At 38.2% G+C, this 27,187-nt stretch overlaps 1 protein-coding gene across 15 annotated transcripts; it reads right to left on the bottom strand.

Annotated features, from left to right (window-relative positions):
- Positions 1-457: 457 nt before the first annotated feature.
- On the bottom strand, positions 458-26,802 carry LOC126366823 (uncharacterized). Of its 15 annotated transcripts, none has more exons than XR_007566401.1 (9): positions 26,787-26,802; positions 24,571-24,759; positions 22,700-22,956; positions 19,282-19,473; positions 16,366-18,215; positions 4,763-4,954; positions 2,385-4,138; positions 1,575-1,766; positions 458-742 (listed from the first exon to the last, which is right to left on the bottom strand). XR_007566401.1 is itself a non-coding variant. In XM_050010113.1 (3 exons), exon 1 carries the CDS (start codon positions 13,675-13,677, stop codon positions 7,954-7,956), a length of 5,724 nt encoding a protein of 1,907 aa, XP_049866070.1. In that variant the 5' UTR covers positions 13,678-13,837; the 3' UTR covers positions 458-742; positions 1,575-1,766; positions 7,117-7,953. The 15 variants fall into 15 exon arrangements, 2 of the variants coding, with proteins under 2 accessions (XP_049866070.1, XP_049866071.1); XR_007566406.1 differs by lacking the exons at positions 4,763-4,954; positions 26,787-26,802 and adding exons at positions 15,692-15,883; positions 25,639-25,788; XR_007566399.1 differs by lacking the exon at positions 26,787-26,802 and adding an exon at positions 25,639-25,788.
- Positions 26,803-27,187: the final 385 nt, after the last annotated feature.

The raw sequence follows: 27,187 nt of genomic DNA, 5'->3' as shown, positions 1-27,187 counted from the left end.
CCCACTTTAGGACTCTGTCGCACTAACATATTTGACATTTACTGAGACTTACAGTTCAATTAGTCAAAAAAGTTAATGTGACATGGTACCAAAGTGTATACATATTAATGCTCGTGACCGTACTTAGTTCAAATGCAATATATTTTTATATAAAAATATCACCAACCTGCATTGGAGCAGCGTGGTGGAGTATGTTCCATACCCGGTTGATTGAGGGGAGGCCTGTGCCCAGCAGTGGGACGTATATAGGCTGGTTATGTTATACTATGTTATAAAAATATCATCACATTCATCAATTCGCATGGGCGAAGTAGGATCCAGTGGTGTAATGGTTAACACCCTCATCCCGGCTTGACAAGAGCTGCGGGTTCAATTCAAGTTCCGTCCGAGTCAGATTATTTATGTAAAAACCTACATCATATTGTTTAAATTAACAAATAAATAAATGTTATCCATCTACTTCAAAAATGTGTTTATTTTCTGACATTAAAATTTACAAATTATTGTATGTAATGTAATTAAATTAAAAAAAACTGTAAGTTTTCAGGTCAGCATTCGCTTAAAGGCACGCAGAAACCAGACGTACTTCTTGCCTAGTTTTCTTTGCAAACACAATCGGCCGAACAATCATTATCCTTAACGTCTTCTGGGTTGCATGGTGAGGTGACGTCACCGCAATAATTTGGTCTGGAAAGTTTTTGCTTGCACGGCGTGAACTCTTCATTTTCATCGCTTTATGGCCCTGGAAAGATATCAAAATTTCAAATTAATAGGTATATTGTGAATATTATATAGTCAATGTATTTTTATTAATATTTTGTTGACAATATAATATTACATAAGCATTTTGTACTCTTAAATATGAGTAAATATGCTTATGTAATATTATATTGTTGACAAATATCCGTTTGTATATTAATTTCTATATTATAAAATATATGCTAAAATATGTGTTGCTAATGTAATAGGTTCATTTGGAGCAGGTCAGACTCAAAACCCTTAAGCGTCTAGTTGGACTTTTATAATTATTTTTGCTTAATTTCATATAATATAATTTAATTTGATGCAAAAAAAATATGTATTTATTTAATATCCTTTTCTTATTAACTAAAATGTTTCTATATTTTATTAATATATCTTTGCAACGTTGCCACAAATATTCAAATATTTTTACGAGCGTTTAGATGTAAAAATATAACTGTCATAAATAAATATACAAATCCAGTTTGATGTGATAAGGCCACAGACAGTTTCGCATTTATGGTACTACAAGTAGTAGTAGTAGTGTAGTTTATTTACTAGATAAATCCACACTGAGCTAGGGCGTGGGGTGACTGGCAGCAGACAGCACTGACAGGGGGGGGGGGGGCTAAAGGCACAAGCAATTCACCTCAAAAAGCAATACTGCTATTTATTTCACATTTGTCGAAATTGCGAACTTTTATAAGTCAAATTGCAAAATTGCTCTTAGATGCTTTGCCTTTTAACGGTTTAACCGCTCGGAATGGAATAGTGACTTTAAAGGTCGGACGGAGGCTAAGATCCACTTTGGAAATTTGTGCCGAGGGACGAACCTATGGAACACTTTTCTTCAGGTACGCAGGTCCCGTTTACGTTTCTCAAGTACTGAAACTTGCAAAGGCAGCCTTTGTCACATGCAGTTACAGACGGACAGAAAACACCTAGCGTTTTCGTAGAACATAGCTGATTTCCACAATGTGCGTTGGCGCAATCCGAATATTGTTCGGTTTCGCTGTCACAAGGCTCTGAAAAAAAAATAGTTTGTGTTTTTATTGTAAGACCGAAATCCGTTCGTTAATCTAAAACTTTGATACAAGTATTTATAATTAAAAATAAATATATTTGTTTCACAGCCTTCGTATTGTAGTAAGTTAGAGGGTTCACGATCTGGAGGTACGGGTTGGATTCCCGATAGGGACATTGTTGAAATCACTTAGTGAGACTGTCCTTTGTTTGGTAAGCATCCTTTACAGACTTGAATCACCTGATTGTCTGAAAAATAAGATGATGCCGTGCTATTAGCCGTAAAAACACCTCCACGAATCCGCAGTGGAGCAGCGTGGTGAAGTATGCTCCATCCCTCCTCGGTTGACTGAGGGGAAGCCTGTGCTCAACAGTAGGACGTATATAGGCTGTTTATGTTATGTTTTATATATTTCGATTCGAGGCGAAAACCTTCTACTTAATAAATATTTGTTTACATAGGTTCATATTTGTCTTCATAGGATTTTTGGTATTTAAAAAAATATACATAAAAATAAATAAACAAATATAATTTGTGTGTAATAAAGTGTTTTATTATTACTATTTTACATTTGATAAAAAGGATAATATTTAACATTAATTCGCTTATTCTTACATACCATCTGAGTAGGTAGGTTCATACTCAACCGGAACACCGGCGCGGGCGCACACAAAAGCCAAAGCAATCAATATAAATAATTTTGATTTCCACATCGCGACTGATCCACTGCTAGACTTGTTACGGAATGGCATAATAACAAGAGCCCATCACGTTATATACGTGGAGACACATATTTTTTTGGTTGATTTTAATTTGATTCTAAGGTGCTTGTACTTGTAATCTATAAAAATGTCCTGATTTATGAATTATTTTTTCAAGTTCAGAAAAAAAGACATTTTAAACAGATACGACGGTTCGGTTGGGATTTGTCCGTTCGTTGTATGAAATAATTAATTATGACGTCAGCAAAAATTATCAAACGCCATTTTTTATATTGTGGACCGCAATCTCTGTTGGCAACTTTACCCTAATATCACATATCATGAAGCCAAGTGTATTATTGTTTATGCTTACTTACAAGAAAACGTGTTTTTATTTAACTTTTGTTTTGCTTAACTTTTGACTTAATAGACAACCGGAAAATACAGTTTTTTCAATGTTATTTATATGAGATATCGGTTCCATATACCAACCGTATTTTGTGTTATGTATTTATGTCATAAATAGATCGTTTTTCATTATTTGTGATAAGTAACTAGTATAAATGCTGGTAACGTTTTAAAAAGCTGCCATTGGTATCGTGAATAACAATGCATTATTTATAATTTAAAGCCCCAATATACTAACCAGTTATGTAAGTTTTAAGTACCTAAATCACAGCCAGCACGTTATATTGCAGATTGATTGAAGTCCACCTATTGCTGAAAGATCGTGCTCGGGTGATGGCATATTTTATACCTAATACATTATAAATGCCGTATGGTTTTGAGCAATACATTTGTCTTCATCTCCTTAGCATTATCCCGTGTCTAACCTAACCTTAAGATTTAACAGATCCGGTTTATCACAGAAACGACTGCCTGTCTGAAATCGTTAAGTAACCTACATTACCGAGAAATGCGCGTCAAAGCTGTGTGATCTAATATATATCGAGCTGGTTTTCCCTTCAAGTTGGAAGGTCAGACAAGCAGTCCCTTCTGTAAAAGACCGGACCTGTTAAATTCTTAGGTTAGGTAAACGGACCCTGGGAAAACGGGATAAAGCTTGGGGGTATGACTGGCTGTCTGAGTTTTCAACCCACAAAGGCAAAACCAGCCTTCAAAACGTATTTATCGGGAATGTTGGTCTCCTCACGATGACCTTTACAAGTGGCCTGAGGTCTCTTGACAAGCTTGAAGATATTTCTGATTCTGGGCTAATTTCCTTTTTTACCTATGTCTGAAAAATTTGAAGAACCAGAATGAGTGTCATTGGCTGCTATAATTTGAGGAATTAGAACGTCTCCTGTGACATTTTCGTAGTACATCATCACCATTCATCATTTCGCATAGACATGTTTCAGGTAACAAATAAATGTTAGGTATCTACTTCAAAAATGTTTTTATTTTCTTTCATTTATAATTTGCAAATTATTGTACTAAATGTTAGGAAATTAAAAAAACTTTAAGTACAGATGTCAGCATTCGCTTAAAGGCACGCAGAAACCAGTCGTAGTGCTTCTTGCATAGTTTTCTTTGCAAACGCAATCGGCCGAACAATCATCATCCTTAACGTCTTCTGGGTTGCACGGTGACGTAGCATCACCGCAATAATATGGTCTGCAAAGTTTTTGCTTGCACGGCGTGTACTCTTCATTTTCACCGCATTGTGGCCCTGGAAAGATATCAAAATATATTTCAAACTAGTAGGTTGGTATATTTTGAATATGTAGGTCAATATAATAGTCTTAGTATTTGGTTTACAATATAATATTACAATAAGTAGTTTTTATTGTTATGCATTTGTTTTATAACTTTTCACTTATTGACTATAATGTTTCTATCGTTTATCAATGTAAATCCGCAATGTTGCCACAAATATATTTTTAAGATTTTTAAATGTAAAAATATAATTCTCACAAATATATAGTCATGTTCTATTTGGCGTGAAAAGGCAACAGATAGAATTTCGCATTTATAAGATTAAAATAGGTACTTATGAACTAGATAAAACCACGCTAAGCGTAGGTTGACTAGCTATATAAGCGTAGCTTGATAGACGGATTAAAATGACATATTAAAGGAATTCACCTCAAAAAGCAATATTGCTATTTGATATCTATTTTGTCGAAATTGCGCACTTCCTTTTTCTTATAAGCGCAAACGTCATAATGCTTTTTAGGTGCTTTGTATTTTAACCCCCTAAAGGGAATAGTGACTTTTAGGGTCGGAGGCTAAGGTCCACTTTGGGAAGTTCGGTCGCGGGAAGGTAGTTGACAAAAAAATAACACGTAGGTACCTATGGAACACTTGTCTTCCGGTACGCAGGTCCCGTTTACGTCTCTCAAGTACTGAAACTTGCAAAGACAGCCTTTGAAACATGCAGGTACAGACGGACAGACAATTCCTAGCGTTCTTCTAGCACACTGCTGAATACCACAATGTGCGTTGGCGCATTCGGAATATTGTTCGGTTTCGCTGTCACAAGGCTCTGAAAAAAAAAATGATTTGTGTATTTACTGGAAGACCGAAACCCGATCCAAAAAAAAAACAAGTCTATCATTCAATTTCAACCTTGAAATAAATATTTGTAATAATTAGATACATATTGTTTTCGTGAGTTTTTTTTTATTTAAAAAATATATACGTTTAGTACAAGAGAAAATAACATTAATTCGTTTAATCTTACATACCATTTGAGTAGTTAGGCTGACTCTTATCCGGAATACCGGCGCGGGCGCACACAAAAGCCAAAGCAACCAACACAAATACTTTTGATTTATACATCGCGACTGATTCACTGCTAGACTTGTTACGGAATGGCATAAAAACCAGATCCCATCACGTTTTATAAGTGGAAACACATATTTTTTTGTTGATGTGATTCTCATTCCAAGAAATTGATTCTGAGGGGTCATACCTAGTAAAAAAAGTCCTCATTTATGAACATTTTTCCATTTCAGAAAAAAACATTTTAAGCAGCATTTTGTTTTGTTTTGCAGTTTGGCGAAACATAATTTTTGTAAAACTGCAGTGTATATTTTTTGAATAAAAAATTGAAAAAGAGATACGATGGTTGGGTTGGGATTTGTCCGTTGTATGAAATAATGAATTATGACGTCATCAAAAACTATCAAATGCCGATTTTTTGATTGCCGTCCACGCTGTTGGCAACTTTACTTTGGTGTAAATTGGCCACCAGAAAGAAGCCACGTGTATTTTTATGCTTACAAAAAAAAAGGTGTTTTAATTTACTTTTTTGGTTTTGCTGTGTAGTATAAATGGAGCAAGTTACCAGAGACAGAAAAAAGGGAGCAAGTTACCAGAGGCAGCAATACCCCGATATAAGTGAACATCCGTTGTTCGAATCCTACATCTACCAATTTAGCAGAAAATAATCAGGATTAGGAGAAGTTTTCATCTCGAGCTCCTCCGTGCTTCGGAAGCCACGTTAAGCCGTTGGTCCCGGTTGCATTAGCAGTCGTTAATAACCACCAATCCGCACTGGGCCCGTGTGGTGGTTTAAGGCCTGATCTCCCTATCCATCCATAGGGAAGGTCCGTGCCCTTGCAGTGGGGACGTTAATGGGCTGGTGAAGAAGACAAGTTTTTTCACTTCAAGTACGTCACTTCGTAACCTCAGTTATGACAAGTTTCGAAGTGATGGTTGGTTATTATTATTATTTATTTTATTTTCAGACGTGTGTGTGTGTTATATGTATAAGGTAAATATTATCTATAAGATTAACTATAAGGCCGCCTTTGCCCACATTAGTATAAGTTTATCCTATAAATGTTTTGTAAATTTGTGTGCAATAAAGTGTTTTTATTATTATTATTATTTGTATGTCGTTTCCATATCTCGGAGCAAGTTTTTGTTGATATTTTTTTTACCTACCGTTTACTGAGTATGAATATACATGATATAAGTATTAGAGGCGTAGAAAGGTGAAATATTGAAGTTCTGAATGCTGCATTCGAAGACTGGGCCCTTAAGATAAGCACAATATAAAATCTGTAACATAACGAAAATCTTTTCTCGAAATCTTCGGCGTTATTGTGTACGAAATAATAGTTTTTTTGAAAGTACTTTTGGTTTCAATAAATATAATTGGTTTATAATATTAGAAGGCCGTAGTCTGTAGTAAACGTTTTTTTAATATTTTTATACCTTACACGCAATTGACCACCAAATTGCAATGCGATTCAATTGTTATGGGTTAATAAATCAATAAACAAAATAAATAAACAAACATACAAAAGGGTCAAGTCAAATAAACTTGTTTAATGAATGCAGTAAAAAAGGCATTACAACAGCATAGAATAAGGAATGGTATCACGCAGCAGTTAGCACTCGGATATAGGCATGCAGGGGCTAAATAAATTGCGTCTTGCATAGTTTTCTTTACAAACACAATTGGCATAACAATTTTCATCCTTAACATTAGCCGGGTTGCACGGTGATGCAATTTCACCGCAAATTTGTGGTCTGCATACTCTTGGCTCGCAAGGCGTATACTCTTCATTTTCACCGCATTGTGGCTGTGCTGGACGTACAGACTAGATGGCCAACCTGAAGCTGACCAAGGCCCATGAACGCCCTACACCGAGGGGGTGCTGATCGCCGCAACAGGGAAATAAAAATGCTTCTTACAAATCTTCAAATTCTGAGGAGCGAGGCACCGCAGGAGAGCCTGGAGACGTCGAGTATGCGCGCGCGATAGGAACCAACTGACCCGATTACTTGGAAATGACATCCTTATATATGAATGACGTACCTACTCTACTCCTAGTTGTGCCTCACTTCTCTGTTCTTTATTTTCATTATAAGATCGACATATTTCCTCTTACAATTATTTTTCTAATAAGAATATGCAAACAAAAACTATCCTAAATCGATGATCCTTATCTTTCCTAATTAATATACATTATAAATAACATTTCTCTTTAAAATTGTTTTACTAATACAGAATTTTCATGACTATTTGGGGTGAAGCCCCTTAAAAGTGGATCATTTTTCCAATGTATTTCTTTAGGTAAATGAAAAACACGAACAAGACAAGTTTTATTTAAAAGTGCATACTTAAAACTACAGATGACAATATTATTTCAAGTGATCAAGTATAGAAAACAATAATTATCCAACAAAAACCTTACATCTCTAAGTAAAAATGATACCAAAATAGCACAAAAACAAAACTTAATCTAAATCATTTTCCTCCAATCACAAGTTCTGTAGTCTGTCCTGCTCTTTAGGTCCTTTTCTATCACGATTCTTTGTCCCTATTACGCATGGCGTCTCACTCTAACATACACATTAAATGAAGATAACAAGGTTTCCAAACAAAATTTCACTTTTGATCGTCTATTAATATAAATTACACTATAATGTCATTCACTAAGAAGAAAAAAGTCAATCATCGCGAACATTTCTCCCGCCGTGCAGAGTTCGGATTCGTCGGGGCTCTGCAGTCCTCTTCTGCGTGAGCGATCATTTTGGTAGCAATACCAACTTCTTAACGGGCCTTTTTAGAAGTCCACCAGCTGTGCGGACCTCTACTGTTCGTACGACGTTGTCAGCGCCCGGGTAGACTGCAACCACGAGGCCTCGCGGCCACGTGTTGCGCGGAAGCTGTCCATCTACTATCAGGACTGGGTCCCCGAGTTGTATGGAAGGACCCCGACCATGTGGCTCCCGCCGGTATTGTAGCTCTGGTAAATATTCTTTTAGCCACCTCTTCCAAAATAGATCGGCTAAGTATTGAGCTCTCCTCCATTGTAGTTGATGGTCTATATCCTTTTCGGTGAAAGTCCCAGGCAGTGGGACACGAGCAGAACCACCCAACAGGAAGTGGTTAGGTGTGATGGCTTCATCGTCTGTGGCTTCTACCGACACATGCGTGAGAGGTCGGCTATTCACGGAGTACTCTACCTCACAGAGCAGAGTAGCGAGGACCTCTTCTCTCGGATGTCTCTCATGTAGGACGCTCAGCAGGGCAGTCTTCACGGTTCTTACTAGGCGCTCCCATGCACCCCCCATAAAGGGCGCAGAGGGCGTGATGAATCGCCACGTGATGGAGCGCTGCGACGCTTCATCTTGAAGCGCGCGTCGCAACTCTCGGTCGGCTCCGTGCATGTTGGTCCCATTGTCTGAGTGAATCTCAGACGGACAGCCTCGCCTCGCTATCATCCTCCGCAAAGCGAGGATCGCGGAGTCGGCGCTCAGGCTGGCGGCGACCTCGAGGTGGACTTCCCGAGTGGTCAGGCAGGTGAAAAGCGCTACATAGCGCTTTTGGTGTTGGCGGCCCACTGTAACAGATAACGGTCCAAAATAATCGAGGCCCGTAAAAGTAAACGGACGTTGATGATGAGCAAGTCTCGTTCTCGGATGATTTCCAGTCGCAGGCACTGGAGGTGTCGCTCTCCTAATACGACACATTAAACAGCTCTTCACAATAGACCTCGTTGTCGTGCGTAGCTTGATGACCCAATAATGTTGACGTATCTCGTTTATGGTCATCTCCACTCCCCCGTGATGTAGAGAGCGATGTGTCCAATCTATATACAAACGAGTCACTCTATGATTCCCGTCTAACACAGGAGGACTGCGGGTCGGTTCCGATATATCTTCAGCCGCTGCTATTCTACTACGTATACATAAAAGTTTACCTCTCATCTCTATGGGTAACAAACGTAGTCGGCTATGTGAAGATACCACCTTGTCGTCCTCTACGTCCCGCACCTCCTCAGGGAACGTTTCCTCCTGGCTCGCCCGTACCAACAAAGTCTCCGCTTGTTGAATAAACAAAGCATCTAAGGGCAGAAAATTTTTAACATCGTTATCATAAACAAGTACAGGTCTCTGTTTCGAAACTCGACGTGCGCTTGTTTTCTTCCAATCAGGGTCTTGATCGCCTTTTTTCATAGTCCTTTTGTAGTGTGTTCTCTCAACTCGACAGAGCGCTAAGAATTGTAATACTCGAGCAGTGGCGCGCTGTAGCCTCTCCCACCGCGAAAAACGTGATGGGTCAGGAATCGCCTGGCTGGCTCTCGCCCTCTCTCTTACCTCGGTAAGTATCATGGTCCTCTCCTCACCGGTGATCTCGAGTTGCGGTGGCTTATCGTGAGGCCAGGTAGCCTCACCCTCTCGTAGAAAGTCAGGACCGGTGAACCAGGGACTGGCTTGCGTGAAGGAGGGGGTTGTCTCTCGTGTGGCGATGTCTGCCACGTTGAGGCGGCTCGGTACCCAACGCCACTCGTTCACTGCTGTATGCTCCTCGATGGCAGCGACTCTGTGAGCTACGAAAGGCTTATAAGATTTCGATCCTGATGTTATCCAAGTCAACACAGTCTTACTATCAGTCCAATAAGTTTTCGATTCTATTTCTATGTGATGTTCTTCTAAAACTGAGGCGGCAAGACGGCTTCCCAGTACAGCAGCTTGTAACTCGAGACGTGGGATGGACATTATCTTCACAGGTGCTATGCGTGCCTTCGCTAATACTAATGATAAATGTACCTCACCATCTGGGGTCGTTATCCTCCAATAAACTGCGGCAGCGTAGGCGACCTCACTTGCATCGACGAACGTGTGCATCTCGATCCTCGCGGCGGTGCTGTATCCCTTGTAGCACCGTGGTATAGTGAGGCGCAACACGTCTCGGAGATCATTCAGCCATCTGCCCCATCTCTCTGACAGGTCGTCGTCAAGGACTTCATCCCAGCCAGTCCCTCGTCTCCATGCCTCCTGTAAAACTAGCTTAGCTCTCACTGTTACAGGTGAGGCTAAGCCCAATGGATCAAAAAGAGACATAACAATTTTCAGAGCCTCTCGCTTCGTAGGGGATTTATTTTCCAATAGGACTGGTGGAACTCTAGCTAGATGTGGATTAAACTCAAGGTTGTCACTTTCCGGTCTCCACACTAAGCCGAGCACCTTCTCCATGTTCAAGCTCGGACCTATACTGACCGTCTCCGTATGTTGTTCTCCTTTGACAGCTTGCAAAATCCTTTTCGAATTGGAATTCCATTTTCTTAATTCAAAGTGGCCCTCTCTATGTATATTACGTACCAATAAAGCAGTTTCAATTCCAATTTCTTCAGTGGGAAAACTATCCAAATAGTCATCCATATAATGATGATTTTCTATCGCTGCTACCGCTTCAGGGTGTGTGTCCGCGTGCCTTTTCGCGTTCCAATTTTTCGCGAATATAGCTGTGCAGGGGGAGCTGGATGCACCAAAAATTAATGATGACATTCTATACTCACGTGGCGGCCCGTCGCGGTCGTTACCGCGCCACAAATATCTCAGGGCGTCACGATCCTCCTCCCTTATTTTCACCTGCATAAACATCTCAGCTATATCAGCCGTCACGGCTATCGGGTGGCGTCGAAACCTCATCAAGACACCGGGCAGCGACTGTAGTAAATCTGGACCAGTAAGCAAATGATCATTCAGGCACACATTACGATATTTAGCGGCTGCGTCGTGTACTATTCTCACCTTACCGGGCTTGGCAGGGGTACGAACTTCGAAATGGGGCAAATACCAAGTACGTCCAGGTGTCGAGTTTTCCGGGGCAGGCTCAGCATATCCTTTCTCGATCAGTGCATTCATCTCCTCGTGGTATCTTACCTTCAAGTCTGGTTCCCTGTCTAATTTCTTCTCCACTGAGAGAAGACGACGGTAAGCATTTTCATAATTATTTGGCATAACAATATCATCACGGCGCCATAACAGCGACGTTTCAATGCGGCCGTCATCCCTCCGCTTAGTATTTTCATGGAGTAGCCTTTCTGCCCTCATCTCGGGGTCAGAATGCGGACGTTTCGGGTTGACCAACAGGGATTCCAATGAGAAATATTGTTTTAAGAGTTGATTTGCACAATCATTATCATTATCATTATTACAATAATTAACCTCGGTAATTCTATTTACATAATCAACTAACTGACCTAATGAGCGTGTCCTGGTCCCATGAAGCACCCATCCAAGTGGTGTTCGTGATGCAATAGGTTGTCCCTTTTTGCCAATTCGAATCTGATCAGCTATAAGCAGATTCCAGTTATCTTGCCCGATTAAAATGGTCGGTTTGGCGCCTTCATATATAATTTCATTTCTAAATTCTCTCAAGTGATCACAATCGACAATATCAATGGGACTAACGGCTTGTGGAGAAATATTCAGGCTATTCGCTGTTCGAGCACTTAAAGTGATAGAGTAATTATTCATACCTGTTATTTCGATCTTTACTCGTTTTGATCTCGGTGTACTTATCCTGGTGTCACCAATCGCCTCGATGATGAGAGGCTCCTCGACGCCTTCAGCTCCAATCCTCTCAGCCATTTGACTTTCGATTAAAGTCACCGTTGACCCGTCGTCGAGGAGGGCGAGGGCGGACATCGCTCCCGCCGGTCCTTTGACACGCACTGGTAACACCTTCAGGTATGTACATGCCTTTGTTTCCGCACGAGCCGTAGTTACGCATTCCGAATTTGTCTCCACTGTTATTGTTTTAATTCCTGATCGCGGGTTATGCAATAGTTTATTATGTGTGCCACGGCATCCCTGTTCTCCGCACTGTTGTATTTTGCACGAATGTTTCCACTTTCGAACACGTAAACATTTGAAACACAGTTTATATTTTTTAGCGAGTTCCCATCTATTGTTTATATCGGAATTTTTAAAAACGTCACAACTTTGAACTAAATGAGATTTATCACATACCGGGCACGTTAACACTGGTTTGTCCGTTTGTATCACTTGAGTATGAATTTTCTGAACTGCACGTTGTTTGAATTTATCGTTCATGTCCACATGTTCCGGCGGCGCAAATTGGCTACAATAATCCGCTTCTGTATCAATGAAGTTCGCGAAGCAAACTAAATCCGGTTCTTTCTTGTCCCGACTCGATTTCTCGTACCATCTAAACTTCAGAATCGATGGTAACTTGTCGGTGATAACACGCACTAACTCCGGGTTGAACATATATTGTTCTTTTCCTAATGCCTGTAGTGTAGCCACACTGTTTCTTATCTTCCCCGCGAAGGCACATATTTCTCTTGGGGCTTCACTACAGCGCGGTAAACTTCTCAACTTTTCAATCTCTGAAATTGCGATTGCGTCGGGCCGGCCGAATCTTGTCTTCAATGCCTTCACCACTTCATCTGGCTTGGGATTCGCAATTAATAACGAATTCACTGCTTCGAGTGCTCTCCCTCTTAGACTTCTTCTGAGCCTTGCGATATTTTCAACTTCACTGTAATAATTTCTTGATTCGTTGTAAGCAGCTTGATATGACAGCCATTCGTGGTGAGCCCCCGAAAATAACGGTAATTCGGATATATACCGCGGCGCGGGTGTTGATTGACCGGCGCGGGCTGCGAGGGCTATCGCCGATGCTAGCTCTGATATATCTAGCTTTCTTCTTGATCTTCTTTCGTTTCGTTGTGTTTCTTTTTTCTCTTTTTCTTCTTCAATGTTGATTAGTGGTGGCTCTTCTTCAATTGCAGTTTGTCCCTCATTCGGCGCTGATACAAGATTTCGCCCGTCATTCACGGGATCAGTCGTCTGAAGAGGGGCTCCTTCTATCAACTGCGACGGCGGTGGTGGGACCGACCGTTCTCGATTAGTTTCTTTCAGCCACGTATCAACATATTCTTCCCGTTCGGGGATTGTCGATCCTTCTGAATCGTCTTCATTTTCCGATTCTTCACGAGCTCTTCTTAAATTGAGTTCCGCAAGTTCCAATTTAATCTTCAATACTTCTTCACGAGCTCGTAGTATCGCTTTCTCACGTGACTTTATCGATCCGCCTACCGACGGGACCCTATGCGAGGGCGGGGGCGCGGGGAGCGGAAGATCCATACGCGACCGATCGATGACGCGAGCGCGCGCACGAGCGCGCACCTGTGCAGTCTGCGCGGCGGACGACGAGAGACTGCCGAGCGCAGGCGACGCATCCCGGATACGCGACGGCGAACGCGGGGGGGCGTGGTACGTTATGTGGCGGAGCGTAGTCGGTGAAACGTATGCCGCGGTCGAAAGCTCTTGCCTCGGGTCTAACGTGGCCGCGATTGTAGATACTGGTTCAGTTGGTTCCTTCGGTTCAGTTGCGATCGCGGACGCGGACGCGGATGTCGATGCGTGTAATATGTCTCGAGCTTCTTCCGGGCCGCGCTCCTCTAATTTTCCTTTACTCCTTGTAATAGGCATCTTCAATAATCTCTATTTCCCTGCTGCAGCAAATCCGGCTCGAAGGACCAACAAATGTGCTGGACGTACAGACTAGATGGCCAACCTGAAGCTGACCAAGGCCCATGAACGCCCTACACCGAGGGGGTGCTGATCGCCGCAACAGGGAAATAAAAATGCTTCTTACAAATCTTCAAATTCTGAGGAGCGAGGCACCGCAGGAGAGCCTGGAGACGTCGAGTATGCGCGCGCGATAGGAACCAACTGACCCGATTACTTGGAAATGACATCCTTATATATGAATGACGTACCTACTCTACTCCTAGTTGTGCCTCACTTCTCTGTTCTTTATTTTCATTATAAGATCGACATATTTCCTCTTACAATTATTTTTCTAATAAGAATATGCAAACAAAAACTATCCTAAATCGATGATCCTTATCTTTCCTAATTAATATACATTATAAATAACATTTCTCTTTAAAATTGTTTTACTAATACAGAATTTTCATGACTATTTGGGGTGAAGCCCCTTAAAAGTGGATCATTTTTCCAATGTATTTCTTTAGGTAAATGAAAAACACGAACAAGACAAGTTTTATTTAAAAGTGCATACTTAAAACTACAGATGACAATATTATTTCAAGTGATCAAGTATAGAAAACAATAATTATCCAACAAAAACCTTACATCTCTAAGTAAAAATGATACCAAAATAGCACAAAAACAAAACTTAATCTAAATCATTTTCCTCCAATCACAAGTTCTGTAGTCTGTCCTGCTCTTTAGGTCCTTTTCTATCACGATTCTTTGTCCCTATTACGCATGGCGTCTCACTCTAACATACACATTAAATGAAGATAACAAGGTTTCCAAACAAAATTTCACTTTTGATCGTCTATTAATATAAATTACACTATAATGTCATTCACTAAGAAGAAAAAAGTCAATCATCGCGAACAGTGGCCCTGAAAAGACATTTAGTTTAGTTTTTTGGACAGCTGCAAATCAGTGTGCTGATGTTCCCCACATTGTAGGAAAGTCTCAATAACTTAGCTGAGTTAATGTTCCGAAATAATTAAATTAAGCTTATGGATATAATCCAATTTTTTCTACTAATTTGGAACTTTTGTCTAAAATAATTAATTTTCTTTCTTTAAATACAATTTGTAACGTTGTAGTAGAAAAATCCAGATGGATTTTATTTATGAAAAGTAAATATTGCCTTAAAATAATTGTTGTTTGTACATTTTCCACTACAAATTACTGTTGTAAAGCAATAGAAGCTAAGTATAATATATAATTTAAGTACTTAATTAGAAACATTTTTTTTTATTTGAAAGCTATATCTATCAGACACAAATCTTCATAATATTGTTTTTAATATTGTGTTGTTCATGCTGTTCTGAGGGTCAATGTGGGGGATGATTCCATTTCTAAAAAGCGTAAGGGCCCTATCTCTTGAGGGCTACCTTAGCAGGTGTCAATTGGATAAATTTTGTTGATGGCGTTTCCGTGGCACCACTATAATGTCCTAGTAAGGTATGGCTCTAAAAGCACTGCTTGTCACATTTATCAGACGGTTGCTACAGCATTTAATAATGCAGCAAATTGATTCATTATAAGTCAACGATATAAAAAGTCACAGATGTTGAATTCGTTTCAACAATATACCAACGCAACTTCTTCTTCTATCGTGTGGGTTCCTTCGCCCTCGGATGGTGGTAACCAACCTCATCCTGGTGTCAGGATTATTATTGAACCGCCAAAGACCCCTGACTTAGGTTATGTAACGACTGCGTACTTACATACAATACAATACAAATACACTTTATTGCACCAAAATAAAAAGAAATAATTACAAAAAGTCTCTTAACTAAGTACATTACATTAGTAAGTAGTAATCGCAACTACGCAGCGAATACCTTCTACGTAGATAAACATCGTACGGCTTTCAATTGAAGTTCGCGATATACTTAGTATCGCGCGGTAAATTGTACCTTTCAAAAACCCCTCCATTATATTACAACTTTACCTATGGAACATTGGTTTTCAGGCACGCAGATTCCATTTACGTCTCTATAGTAGTCAGGCTTGCAAATGCACCCTTTGTCACATTCAGTTACCCCCGGACAACCAATTGTTAAAGTTCTCTCAGAACAAAACTGATGTGCGCAGACTGCGTTGGCGCAGTTAGAAAGTTCTTCACTTGCGCTGTCACATGGTTCTGGAAAAAAGATGAATATCTATTATAACGATAAACAATACATTAGAAATAATTATTCTTGTTGTGAACAATTAATGTCGCAAATATACGTAAGCATTAATTGGAATAAGCCCAACTCTCACGATCTAGATAATCGTCGTACTTGTTAAATACAGAGTGGTAATGAAAACAAATATTAATAATTTTAATAAATAATAATGTTTACTGTATATACAAACACTAATTTACACTAATGTTCAATGTATCTTTTATTAATCAAATAACGAATAAATTATTTTATATTTTATAAAAATGATTTGTGTATTTACTGGAAGACCGAAACCCGATCCAAAAAAAAAACAAGTCTATCATTCAATTTCAACCTTGAAATAAATATTTGTAATAATTAGATACATATTTGTTTTCGTGAGTTTTTTTTTATTTAAAAAATATATACGTTTAGTACAAGAGAAAATAACATTAATGCGTTTAATCTTACATACCATTTGAGTAGTTAGGCTGACTCTTATCCGGAATACCGGCGCGGGCGCACACAAAAGCCAAAGCAACCAACACAAATACTTTTGATTTATACATCGCGACTGATTCACTGCTAGACTTGTTACGGAATGGCATGAAAACCAGATCCCATCACGTTTTATAAGTGGAAACACATATTTTTTTGTTGATGTGATTCTCATTCCAAGAAATTGATTCTGAGGGGTCATGCCTAGTAAAAAAATTCCTCATTTATGAACATTTTTCCATTTCAGAAAAAAACATTTTAAGCAGCATTTTGTTTTGTTTTGCAGTTTGGCGAAACATAATTTTTGTAAAACTGCAGTGTATATTTTTTGAATAAAAAATTGAAAAAGAGATACGATGGTTGGGTTGGGATTTGTCCGTTGTATGAAATAATGAATTATGACGTCATCAAAAACTATCAAATGCCGATTTTTTGATTGCCGTCCACGCTGTTGGCAACTTTACTTTGGTGTAAATTGGCCACCAGAAAGAAGCCACGTGTATTTTTATGCTTACAAAAAAAAAGGTGTTTTAATTTACTTTTTTGGTTTTGCTGTGTAGTATAAATGGAGCAAGTTACCAGAGGCAGAAAAAAGGGAGCAAGTTACCAGAGGCAGCAATACCCCGATATAAGTGAACATCCGTTGTTCGAATCCTACATCTACCAATTTAGCAGAAAATAATCAGGATTAGGAGAAGTTTTCATCTCGAGCTCCTCCGTGCTTCGGAAGCCACGTTAAGCCGTTGGTCCCGGTTGCATTAGCAGTCGTTAATAACCACCAATCCGCACTGGGCCCGTGTGGTGGTTTAAGGCCTGATCTCCCTATCCATCCATAGGGAAGGTCCGTGCCCTTGCAGTGGGGACGTTAATGGGCTGGTGAAGAAGACAAGTTTTTTCACTTCAAGTACGTCACTTCGTAACCTCAGTTATGACAAGTTTCGAAGTGATGGTTGGTTATTATTATTATTTATTTTATTTTCAGACGTGTGTGTGTGTTATATGTATAAGGTAAATATTATCTATAAGATTAACTATAAGGCCGCCTTTGCCCACATTAGTATAAGTTTATCCTATAAATGTTTTGTAAATTTGTGTGCAATAAAGTGTTTTTATTATTATTATTATTTGTATGTCGTTTCCATATCTCGGAGCAAGTTTTTGTTGATATTTTTTTTACCTACCGTTTACTGAGTATGAATATACATGATATAAGTATTAGAGGCGTAGAAAGGTGAAATATTGAAGTTCTGAATGCTGCATTCGAAGACTGGGCCCTTAAGATAAGCACAATATAAAATCTGTAACATAACGAAAATCTTTTCTCGAAATCTTCGGCGTTATTGTGTATGAAATAATAGTTTTTTTGAAAGTACTTTTGGTTTCAATAAATATAATTGGTTTATAATATTAGAAGGCCGTAGTCTGTAGTAAACGTTTTTTTAATATTTTTATACCTTACACGCAATTGACCACCAAATTGCAATGCGATTCAATTGTTATGGGTTAATAAATCAATAAACAAAATAAATAAACAAACATACAAAAGGGTCAAGTCAAATAAACTTGTTTAATGAATGCAGTAAAAAAGGCATTACAACAGCATAGAATAAGGAATGGTATCACGCAGCAGTTAGCACTCGGATATAGGCATGCAGGGGCTAAATAAATTGCGTCTTGCATAGTTTTCTTTACAAACACAATTGGCATAACAATTTTCATCCTTAACATTAGCCGGGTTGCACGGTGATGCAATTTCACCGCAAATTTGTGGTCTGCATACTCTTGGCTCGCAAGGCGTATACTCTTCATTTTCACCGCATTGTGGCCCTGAAAAGACATTTAGTTTAGTTTTTTGGACAGCTGCAAATCAGTGTGCTGATGTTCCCCACATTGTAGGAAAGTCTCAATAACTTAGCTGAGTTAATGTTCCGAAATAATTAAATTAAGCTTATGGATATAATCCAATTTTTTCTACTAATTTGGAACTTTTGTCTAAAATAATTAATTTTCTTTCTTTAAATACAATTTGTAACGTTGTAGTAGAAAAATCCAGATGGATTTTATTTATGAAAAGTAAATATTGCCTTAAAATAATTGTTGTTTGTACATTTTCCACTACAAATTACTGTTGTAAAGCAATAGAAGCTAAGTATAATATATAATTTAAGTACTTAATTAGAAACATTTTTTTTTATTTGAAAGCTATATCTATCAGACACAAATCTTCATAATATTGTTTTTAATATTGTGTTGTTCATGCTGTTCTGAGGGTCAATGTGGGGGATGATTCCATTTCTAAAAAGCGTAAGGGCCCTATCTCTTGAGGGCTACCTTAGCAGGTGTCAATTGGATAAATTTTGTTGATGGCGTTTCCGTGGCACCACTATAATGTCCTAGTAAGGTATGGCTCTAAAAGCACTGCTTGTCACATTTATCAGACGGTTGCTACAGCATTTAATAATGCAGCAAATTGATTCATTATAAGTCAACGATATAAAAAGTCACAGATGTTGAATTCGTTTCAACAATATACCAACGCAACTTCTTCTTCTATCGTGTGGGTTCCTTCGCCCTCGGATGGTGGTAACCAACCTCATCCTGGTGTCAGGATTATTATTGAACCGCCAAAGACCCCTGACTTAGGTTATGTAACGACTGCGTACTTACATACAATACAATACAAATACACTTTATTGCACCAAAATAAAAAGAAATAATTACAAAAAGTCTCTTAACTAAGTACATTACATTAGTAAGTAGTAATCGCAACTACGCAGCGAATACCTTCTACGTAGATAAACATCGTACGGCTTTCAATTGAAGTTCGCGATATACTAGTATCGCGCGGTAAATTGTACCTTTCAAAAACCCCTCCATTATATTACAACTTTACCTATGGAACATTGGTTTTCAGGCACGCAGATTCCATTTACGTCTCTATAGTAGTCAGGCTTGCAAATGCACCCTTTGTCACATTCAGTTACCCCCGGACAACCAATTGTTAAAGTTCTCTCAGAACAAAACTGATGTGCGCAGACTGCGTTGGCGCAGTTAGAAAGTTCTTCACTTGCGCTGTCACATGGTTCTGGAAAAAAGATGAATATCTATTATAACGATAAACAATACATTAGAAATAATTATTCTTGTTGTGAACAATTAATGTCGCAAATATACGTAAGCATTAATTGGAATAAGCCCAACTCTCACGATCTAGATAATCGTCCTACTTGTTAAATACAGAGTGGTAATGAAAACAAATATTAATAATTTTAATAAATAATAATGTTTACTGTATATACAAACACTAATTTACACTAATGTTCAATGTATCTTTTATTAATCAAATAACGAATAAATTATTTTATTCTATAATTTCATTATTTTATAATTTGAATTATATTTCTTTAAATAAACGAAATCATTTAAGTATTTTTGAATAATTAATAATAACCGCAAATATTTTTCGACCCGTGCAAAGTGTGTAGTTTCATAACCCATGACAGGCGTAGATGGAAGTACTCGTATTAATTAATGATCGAGAAAATATAGGTAGTCCCTGCCCTTGCGCTTCGCTTTCCTCGTTTTGGCGGGGGCACTACCTTGCCCCCAAATATAAGAAGCATTTTTCAAAACAAGTGTACAAAATCAGACATAAGTGCCAATGTTGTTTTGTTATAAAATAGTTAAGCATCACTACATAGTATAAAACAAAGTCGCTTTTTCTGTCCCTATATCCCTATAGAAGTACGCTTAAATCTTTAAAACTACGCAACGGATTTTGATGCAAGTTTAAATAGATAGAATGATTCAAGATTTATTATATATGTATAATAACATCCATTTAATAGTAGAGAAATACTGTTATTTTTGAGGTTTTAAATGTGATGTCGTAAATGATTTCATTTTTTTCTAAGCATAGCACCAGAGCGAAGCCGAGGCGGGTCGCTATTTTGAAATAAAAGATAAATTCCTTATTCTCTTATTCTTACCTACCATTAGAGTAGTTAGGATGTTCTGCATTCGGAATACCGGCGAGGGAGCACACGAAAGCCACAGCAACCAATACAAATACTTTTGACTTCCACATCGCGACTGGTTCACTACAAGACTTGTTACCGAATGATGTAATGGCAAGATCCCATCAAGACCTAGGATAACATTTATGAAACAAATAAAAGAGAAGGTGCAGGTCGTGTCGTATCGGGAGGTGAAGGTTTTGGCGGGAAGAAGAGAGGAATGGCGGTTACTCCACCGACAAGAGCGCAGCTCTTAAATAGAGAGAGAGAGATAAAATATGTATTCAGATTAATTATTATTATTGATTATTGTTTTTTGCTTCTATGCTGTTCTGGGATCAAATAAAAAACATAGAACACGTCCAGCTGCTTGTCTTCCCGGGCATGTCGTAAAAACCGAGAGAGGGATTGTGTCCTCTAACATGATGGACTAATGTTATCTCTTCTGCCTACCCCACGGGATTATGGGCGTGAGTTAATGTATGTATGTATTGAATTTTGTTTTACATACGCCTATTTCCTGGGGCAGGCAGATACCATGGAATTCTACTTACTACAATTCAGACATACCATTTATTTTTTTGAATTATGTTTTACTAGCGACCCGCCCCGACTTCGCTTGGGTGCAATGCTAATGATAAAATAAAATTATTTACTACATCACATTAAAAACCTCAAAAATAACAGTATTTTTCCACTATTTAATGGATGTTATTATACATATAAACCTTCTTCTTGAATCATTCTATCCGCAAATACCGCACGAAAATCCGTAGCGTACATAGGGATATAGGGACAGAAAAAGCGACTTTGTTTTATCTCGTATTTAGTGATTTGATAAATACTTATTATAAGAATAAATATTGAGAAACTTTGAAATTTATTATTAATTTTAATCGGGTAATTACGCACTTTCCCCTGAAATTCGCACTTTGCGCCCAAATGTCTGATCTTCTCAAATGTTCAAGGATCCCATCCGTCTCCTGATCCATTATTAATTTTAAACCCGACTGCGCCGAATTAAAACGGAGGGTTATGTGTTTGACAGCTATCTGTATGTGTGTATGCATATATCTATTCCAACCTAACTTCTAAATTCCATTTACTCTACTTATTTAAACATTTAATTTCAGAACCCAATTTATTTTGTTATACGAAAACGCTAAACACGCTTTGAACTTTTTTAGTAGTTTTGAACCTCAAAAGGAAAAACGAAACACTACGAATATGATGTAAGTACGTAGTTGATACATGAATCATATTTATAAGGGGACTATTAGTTCTATAATTCAAATTCAAATATATTTATTTCGGAATACGTAATAACATCCATATTGTATTAGTAACAATGTGTCTCAGCCTAGCGTTAGTATTAAATTAAATTAATGGTATAATTATAATATTACAAATGTATGAGCCGTGGTAGCCCAGTTGGTGGAACGCTTGACTCTCACTTTGAGGTCGCAGGTTCGAAACCAACATAGCCCTAAACCAATTATTTTCGAATTTGTTTCCGAACTCATGTTTGGATCATAAATGATTATCACATGCTCAGCGCTGAAGGAAAACATCGTGAGGAAACCCAAATTGAAATACATTTTCGGAGGTATGTGCCCTAACCTGTATTGGGCTGGTTTTCCCTTCGCGGGTTGAAGGTACATGTCAGACAGGCAGTCGCTTCTGTAAAAAACCGGACCTGTCAAATCTTCAGGTTAGGTAAGCGGACGCTGTGAAAAACGGTATAATGCTGGGGGGATGATAATATTACAAATGTTTAATTTATCCAGGTGAGTGTGGACGTAAATCCATCTGTTTAAAAGGGGAGAGTCCCACCTGTCTGAAAACACATTCAGGATTCTGCTGGGGGAGAAGCGCGGATAATAACCCTGACACCAGGGTTGCTGAGATTGGTAAACCACACGATAGAAGAGACTAAGCAGGATAAATGCGTGGGACCTTATATATTTACGTAAATATTTTTCTTATACAACCTCGTTTTACACAGACACCACGCGTTGACGTTATCGTACAGGCGCGTCTGTGTGTGTGACGTTTGACGCCATACGATTCAAGTCTAAACTATGTTCAAGGGGGGATGAGGTAAACCTAGCTCAGACACTGCTGGGGAGCGCAGAGTTGCCATTCTATACGTAGTTTATTCCTTATTCTGTGACACGGTATAAAGAGAACTTTAGCGAGAGACTTGGATGTCCCGAAGCGGGCATCATTATTTGTGTTCAATAAAATAAATATTCTTAATGGTAAAATAAACTAAATGTGTAAATTATAGTATACCATATTTATTGTGCACATCAAAGAATAAGTCGGTAGACAATCAATTCAATTGAAGGGAGGAAATAAGCTCAGAGAGACACAGAAGCCCCTATTGCTTCTGCAATATCCTTCTTTGCAAACACAGTCAGGAGTGCAAGTTCCATTTTTCTGGTCGTCTGGGCCACATACGATGCTTCCTCTTTCGAAACAATATTCTGGTCGGCAGACCTTTTCTGTGCAGGGCGTGTATTCTTCATTCTCACGGCAATCTTCGGGCTCTTGAAAAAGAAGGTTTATGTTACAGTTGCGTATAAAAAAATACGGAAGAAATATAATTTTAATAGACATAGGAACAGATACCTACATTGTCGTTGACATAAGCTCACGACTCTATTCCCAATTACTTAATTAATAAAAAGAAGAAATAAAATGAAAATCACTTCTAGTTCTATCGTCTTTAATATTAAATAAGTAAAACATATTTTTTGAATTGTTTGATGATAACTATTGAAAGCAAAAAAAAAAACGGTGGTCCACTTTTTTAATACATAAGTATGTATGATATCTATCTCCGGCACACCCAACACAAGACACATTGACGTTATCGTACACGGGCATCCTGTGTGTGTGACGCCCATATGATTGAATACTAAAGTAAGAGTGATGGGGTGAGGCAAATGTAACTCATGCGCTGGCGGGGGAGCGGAGAGTTGCCGTTCTACGTATATTCCTTAATCTGTCTCCGGTCACGGAGGCCCGTGTTGCTCTATAGTTTAATGCGTCATTAAAAACTGATATACGAGTATAATACCTACATTTTTTGTGTATTAAATATTTTATTTATACGTGTTTTATATTGCAAAACAAGATATTTATACATTATTTTATTACAATATTTCCATTCCTCATAATAATAAAAATACTTACCTATTTATTTTCTTACTATCGATGTAATTAAATTGTTTTTTTCTGAATTAAAAATATTTTATTGAATTATTATACTGTTAACGTGTATTGGATATTATATTTTTTATTTGATTAACTACCAGGAAATTTATTTATTATTAATCAATTAGATAATTTATTGATTATTTAAATATTTTTTTTCAAGATAGGGAAAATGTTATTTCTATTCATATAGGCAAAAAAGTGTGTCGTGTTTATAAGCTTGTTAAGTGTTTATGTTAAACATTATGTTGACGTCATGTAAATATTGATATAAGGTAAACGGTGGAAAAAGGCGTGAACCTATTATTTATTATGTATGTAAACGTCCATGTGGTTGGCCTTGGTGTCAGTTGCTAAGTGTTTATCCACATATATTTTTAAATTAATATTATCAATGCGTAACTCTGTCCGTCTGTATGTATATTACGCTTAAACTGCTGAACCGAATTAGATAACATTTGGTTTGGAGTTCATTTTTTGATGGGTTTGCTCTTGGCCCCAGACTTGCCCGGAGGAATTGACGAGGCCTAAGATAGAGCTCGCCCAGAAGGTGACTATTCACTCTGGCCTTGAAAGTTTGAGATATATCTGGCTTTGGGATAGTTTGAGACTTAAGGAATGTTTATTGCACCATCTCGCACTCCAATGCATAAACTTCTTTCATCATAAGGTTGGCTGGCAGAAATTGCTGTTTAGCAACAAGGCCGCCTATTGTGCTTATTTTATGGACAATGTTTTGTTTTGTGTATATGTTTTGTGCAATAAAGGATTATTGATTGATTGAAGAATAAGACAGTCAGACAGTCTTAACTCGGAAATCAATCCTTTAAGGAATGGAAACGTACCGCGCGCGATATCCAAAGTCCACATTGATTTTTATTTGATCCTATTCTAGCGGTCTAAATTTTGCAACTTGCCTAGGCCACGGGTTAAAGAATACTTACTGTATACGCATTCGTTGTCAGGTATACAGGTACCGCTGGCATCTCTTAAGTACCGATATTTGCAGACACAACCTCTTTCGCACGTTGTTACAGGCGGACAAGGTAATGGTTGTCTTCGCGTGTCACATCGTTGATTTAAACAATTCTTATTCGCACATTCAGATAATTCTTCGTTTACACCACATGGCTCTGAAAAATATAATAACATAACATAAGCAGACGGCTATATTCCAATTAGGGTAGTCGGAGGTACAACCATCGCAAGATAAACTAAGTACCCGCTTCTAACCGTGCTTCAATTAATTATTGAAGGTAAAAAACAATACCGTTATCTTGTTATATTATAAAATATTGTTCATTAGTAAACAAAGTAGAAAAAATAACTCGTTTCAAATTATTAAAGCCTCGTTAATTAGAATAAGGAAAAGGATAAAAATAGAGTTTAAATTCGATTGGTTGTCCATCTGCGTTTGTTTACGTTACAACACATAGGAGAGGAGCTGATGAATGCTGAAAATGCTGTCCGAGTGGCAAAATACTGAAACGACAAGAAGAAGACGACAACACATAACATAACAAAAGCAGTGTAATACGTCCCACTGCTGGGCATAGACCTCCCCTTAATCAACCGGAGGGGGTATAGAGCATATTCCACTACGCTGCTTCACTGTGGGTTTCAATCACGTCTGTCTCTGGGTTTCAATCAATATACGTGCCACCTTTTACCCAAATCGGTCCAGCTGTTGTCGCGAAGGGAGGACAGAGCTGAAGGCAGTTAGAAGAACACAACAAACCAAAGAAGAGGTGTATAGCACAAAATATAATGTGACTGCAACGCTAAGTTAAATATGTTGCTGTGTCGCAGTTATAATTCAAATTCAAAATATCTTTATTCAGCAGGTAATATAGTTACACTTTGAATCGTCATTTTTTACATAACGAACGTGTCATCCGCCTAAAAATACTGCAGTTTCTCACAACCTGTATAGCCGGGTAAAAGAAGCTGCAAGAAAAACCTTGGCAAGCCTCAGTAATATTATTACCTAGTATGAATTACAAAGTTTTTACCGTCTGTATATCGCTTTGATTTAACAGGAACTAGTGACGTAGCAACAATCGCAAAAAGTACCACATTTAATTGCCACATCGTGAGTTGTCAGACCACAACAAGCTACTTAATCAAAATATACAATTCGTTTTACTGACATCACTATTTATATCAGCATTGTGGTGTTTTCCCAAAGATCCACTTTTTACTAGTAATGAGATGCTTTGACTACCTATTACGTAATTGTATGTACGCACTTATTTGTTAAGGCTAAATAGCGAATATACGAGGCATAATAAAGTCGTTTCAAAACACCTAAAGCCACTTAGAATTGGTGTTTTAGATAGATTACGACGACTATGTCAAGGAAACAACTCGCACATAATACATCGACTCCTAACTGCAAAACAAAAAAGCCGGTTAAGCACGAGTCGGACTTGTTCACTGGGGCTTCTTCTAGCGTTCTCGTCTCGAAGATTTTGCCCGTTCATCTCTACGGTAGGTTTAGACTTCGTTCAAAGACATTATAGGTCGTGATTAGTTTAGCAACTAGAAATAATGTTGTAATAGCAAAGATACCTAACCAAATTAACGATTTTCAGACTTTCCCTTTACTTGTACTGTAAGACCTACCCTTCTTGTCTTATGACTTATTACTTCTTCTAGGTCTATGGGAAATTGAGAAGTACCCGAAGGTGTTGATTTCCAAGCGAAATGATAGAAAATAAGGCTCAAGTGGCCATATCTTTGGATTGCATTTATTTGAAGCTTGTTTTTTTTTACAACTTTAAGGAACCGCAGATGTTAGTATTCGACGATAGTTTCAATTAGATACTTCCATACGTTCCCAAGAATAAGGGTCTTGACAGTCAGATGGACGACCGGACTACAAAGGAACAAAGTAAAATATAGGGTTTGAATTCTATGAGAATCATTTTTTTTTTAGAGTTCCGAACGCCAAAAACCCCCAAATATATTAAATGAAATGATCCACTCGGCGAGCAGTCTTTGATGAGAGTGGAAGAAGCGAAAGAGATGGGAGAATGACAGGTATAGCTTAAAGTGAAATTGGATGGCGTCTGCAGAAATTTGCACCATTAATTATGTACATTGTTTTAAGTTTACGCGGTTATTATCATAATTAAAACACATAATAACGGGTTCTTACCGCGCTTAAATGGGGATATGAGACTCCCGATATTTCGACACTGTTGCAAGTGCCATGATCACGGGATGACTGATGAGATTGGAGTGGAGTAGGTAGATCCATAATTTTCTACGGGCAGACATATCTGTCTACCCTCTCTCTTTGCCGCTTGTTTATGTCCAATCTCATCAGTCATCCCGTGATCATGGCACGTGCAACAGTGTCGAAATATCGGGAGTCTCATATCCCCATTTAAACGCGGTAAGAACCCGTTATTATGTGTTTTAATTAATTATGTATTCATTGAAGTTGTATTTGTGGGAGACACGGCTTCCGTGTCGTGGCGCTATCGTTGATCAGTCCATACACTCAATTATTTGTATTTCTCGTGTAAGTTGTTTTTATTATGTGTTTAGATTGTA

Source organism: Pectinophora gossypiella, chromosome 5 (genome assembly GCF_024362695.1).
Source record: "Pectinophora gossypiella chromosome 5, ilPecGoss1.1, whole genome shotgun sequence".
Classification (NCBI taxonomy): Eukaryota; Metazoa; Arthropoda; class Insecta; order Lepidoptera; family Gelechiidae; genus Pectinophora; species Pectinophora gossypiella.
The sequence above is the reverse complement of the archived record's forward strand: the minus strand, read 5'-3'. Positions and strand labels throughout refer to the sequence as shown.

What these genes read in the sequence shown, in the direction of transcription:
- LOC126366823 (XM_050010113.1), bottom strand. Translation starts at nt 13,677, where the DNA reads ATGCCTATTACAAGGAGTAAAGGAAAATTAGAGGAGCGCGGCCCGGAA.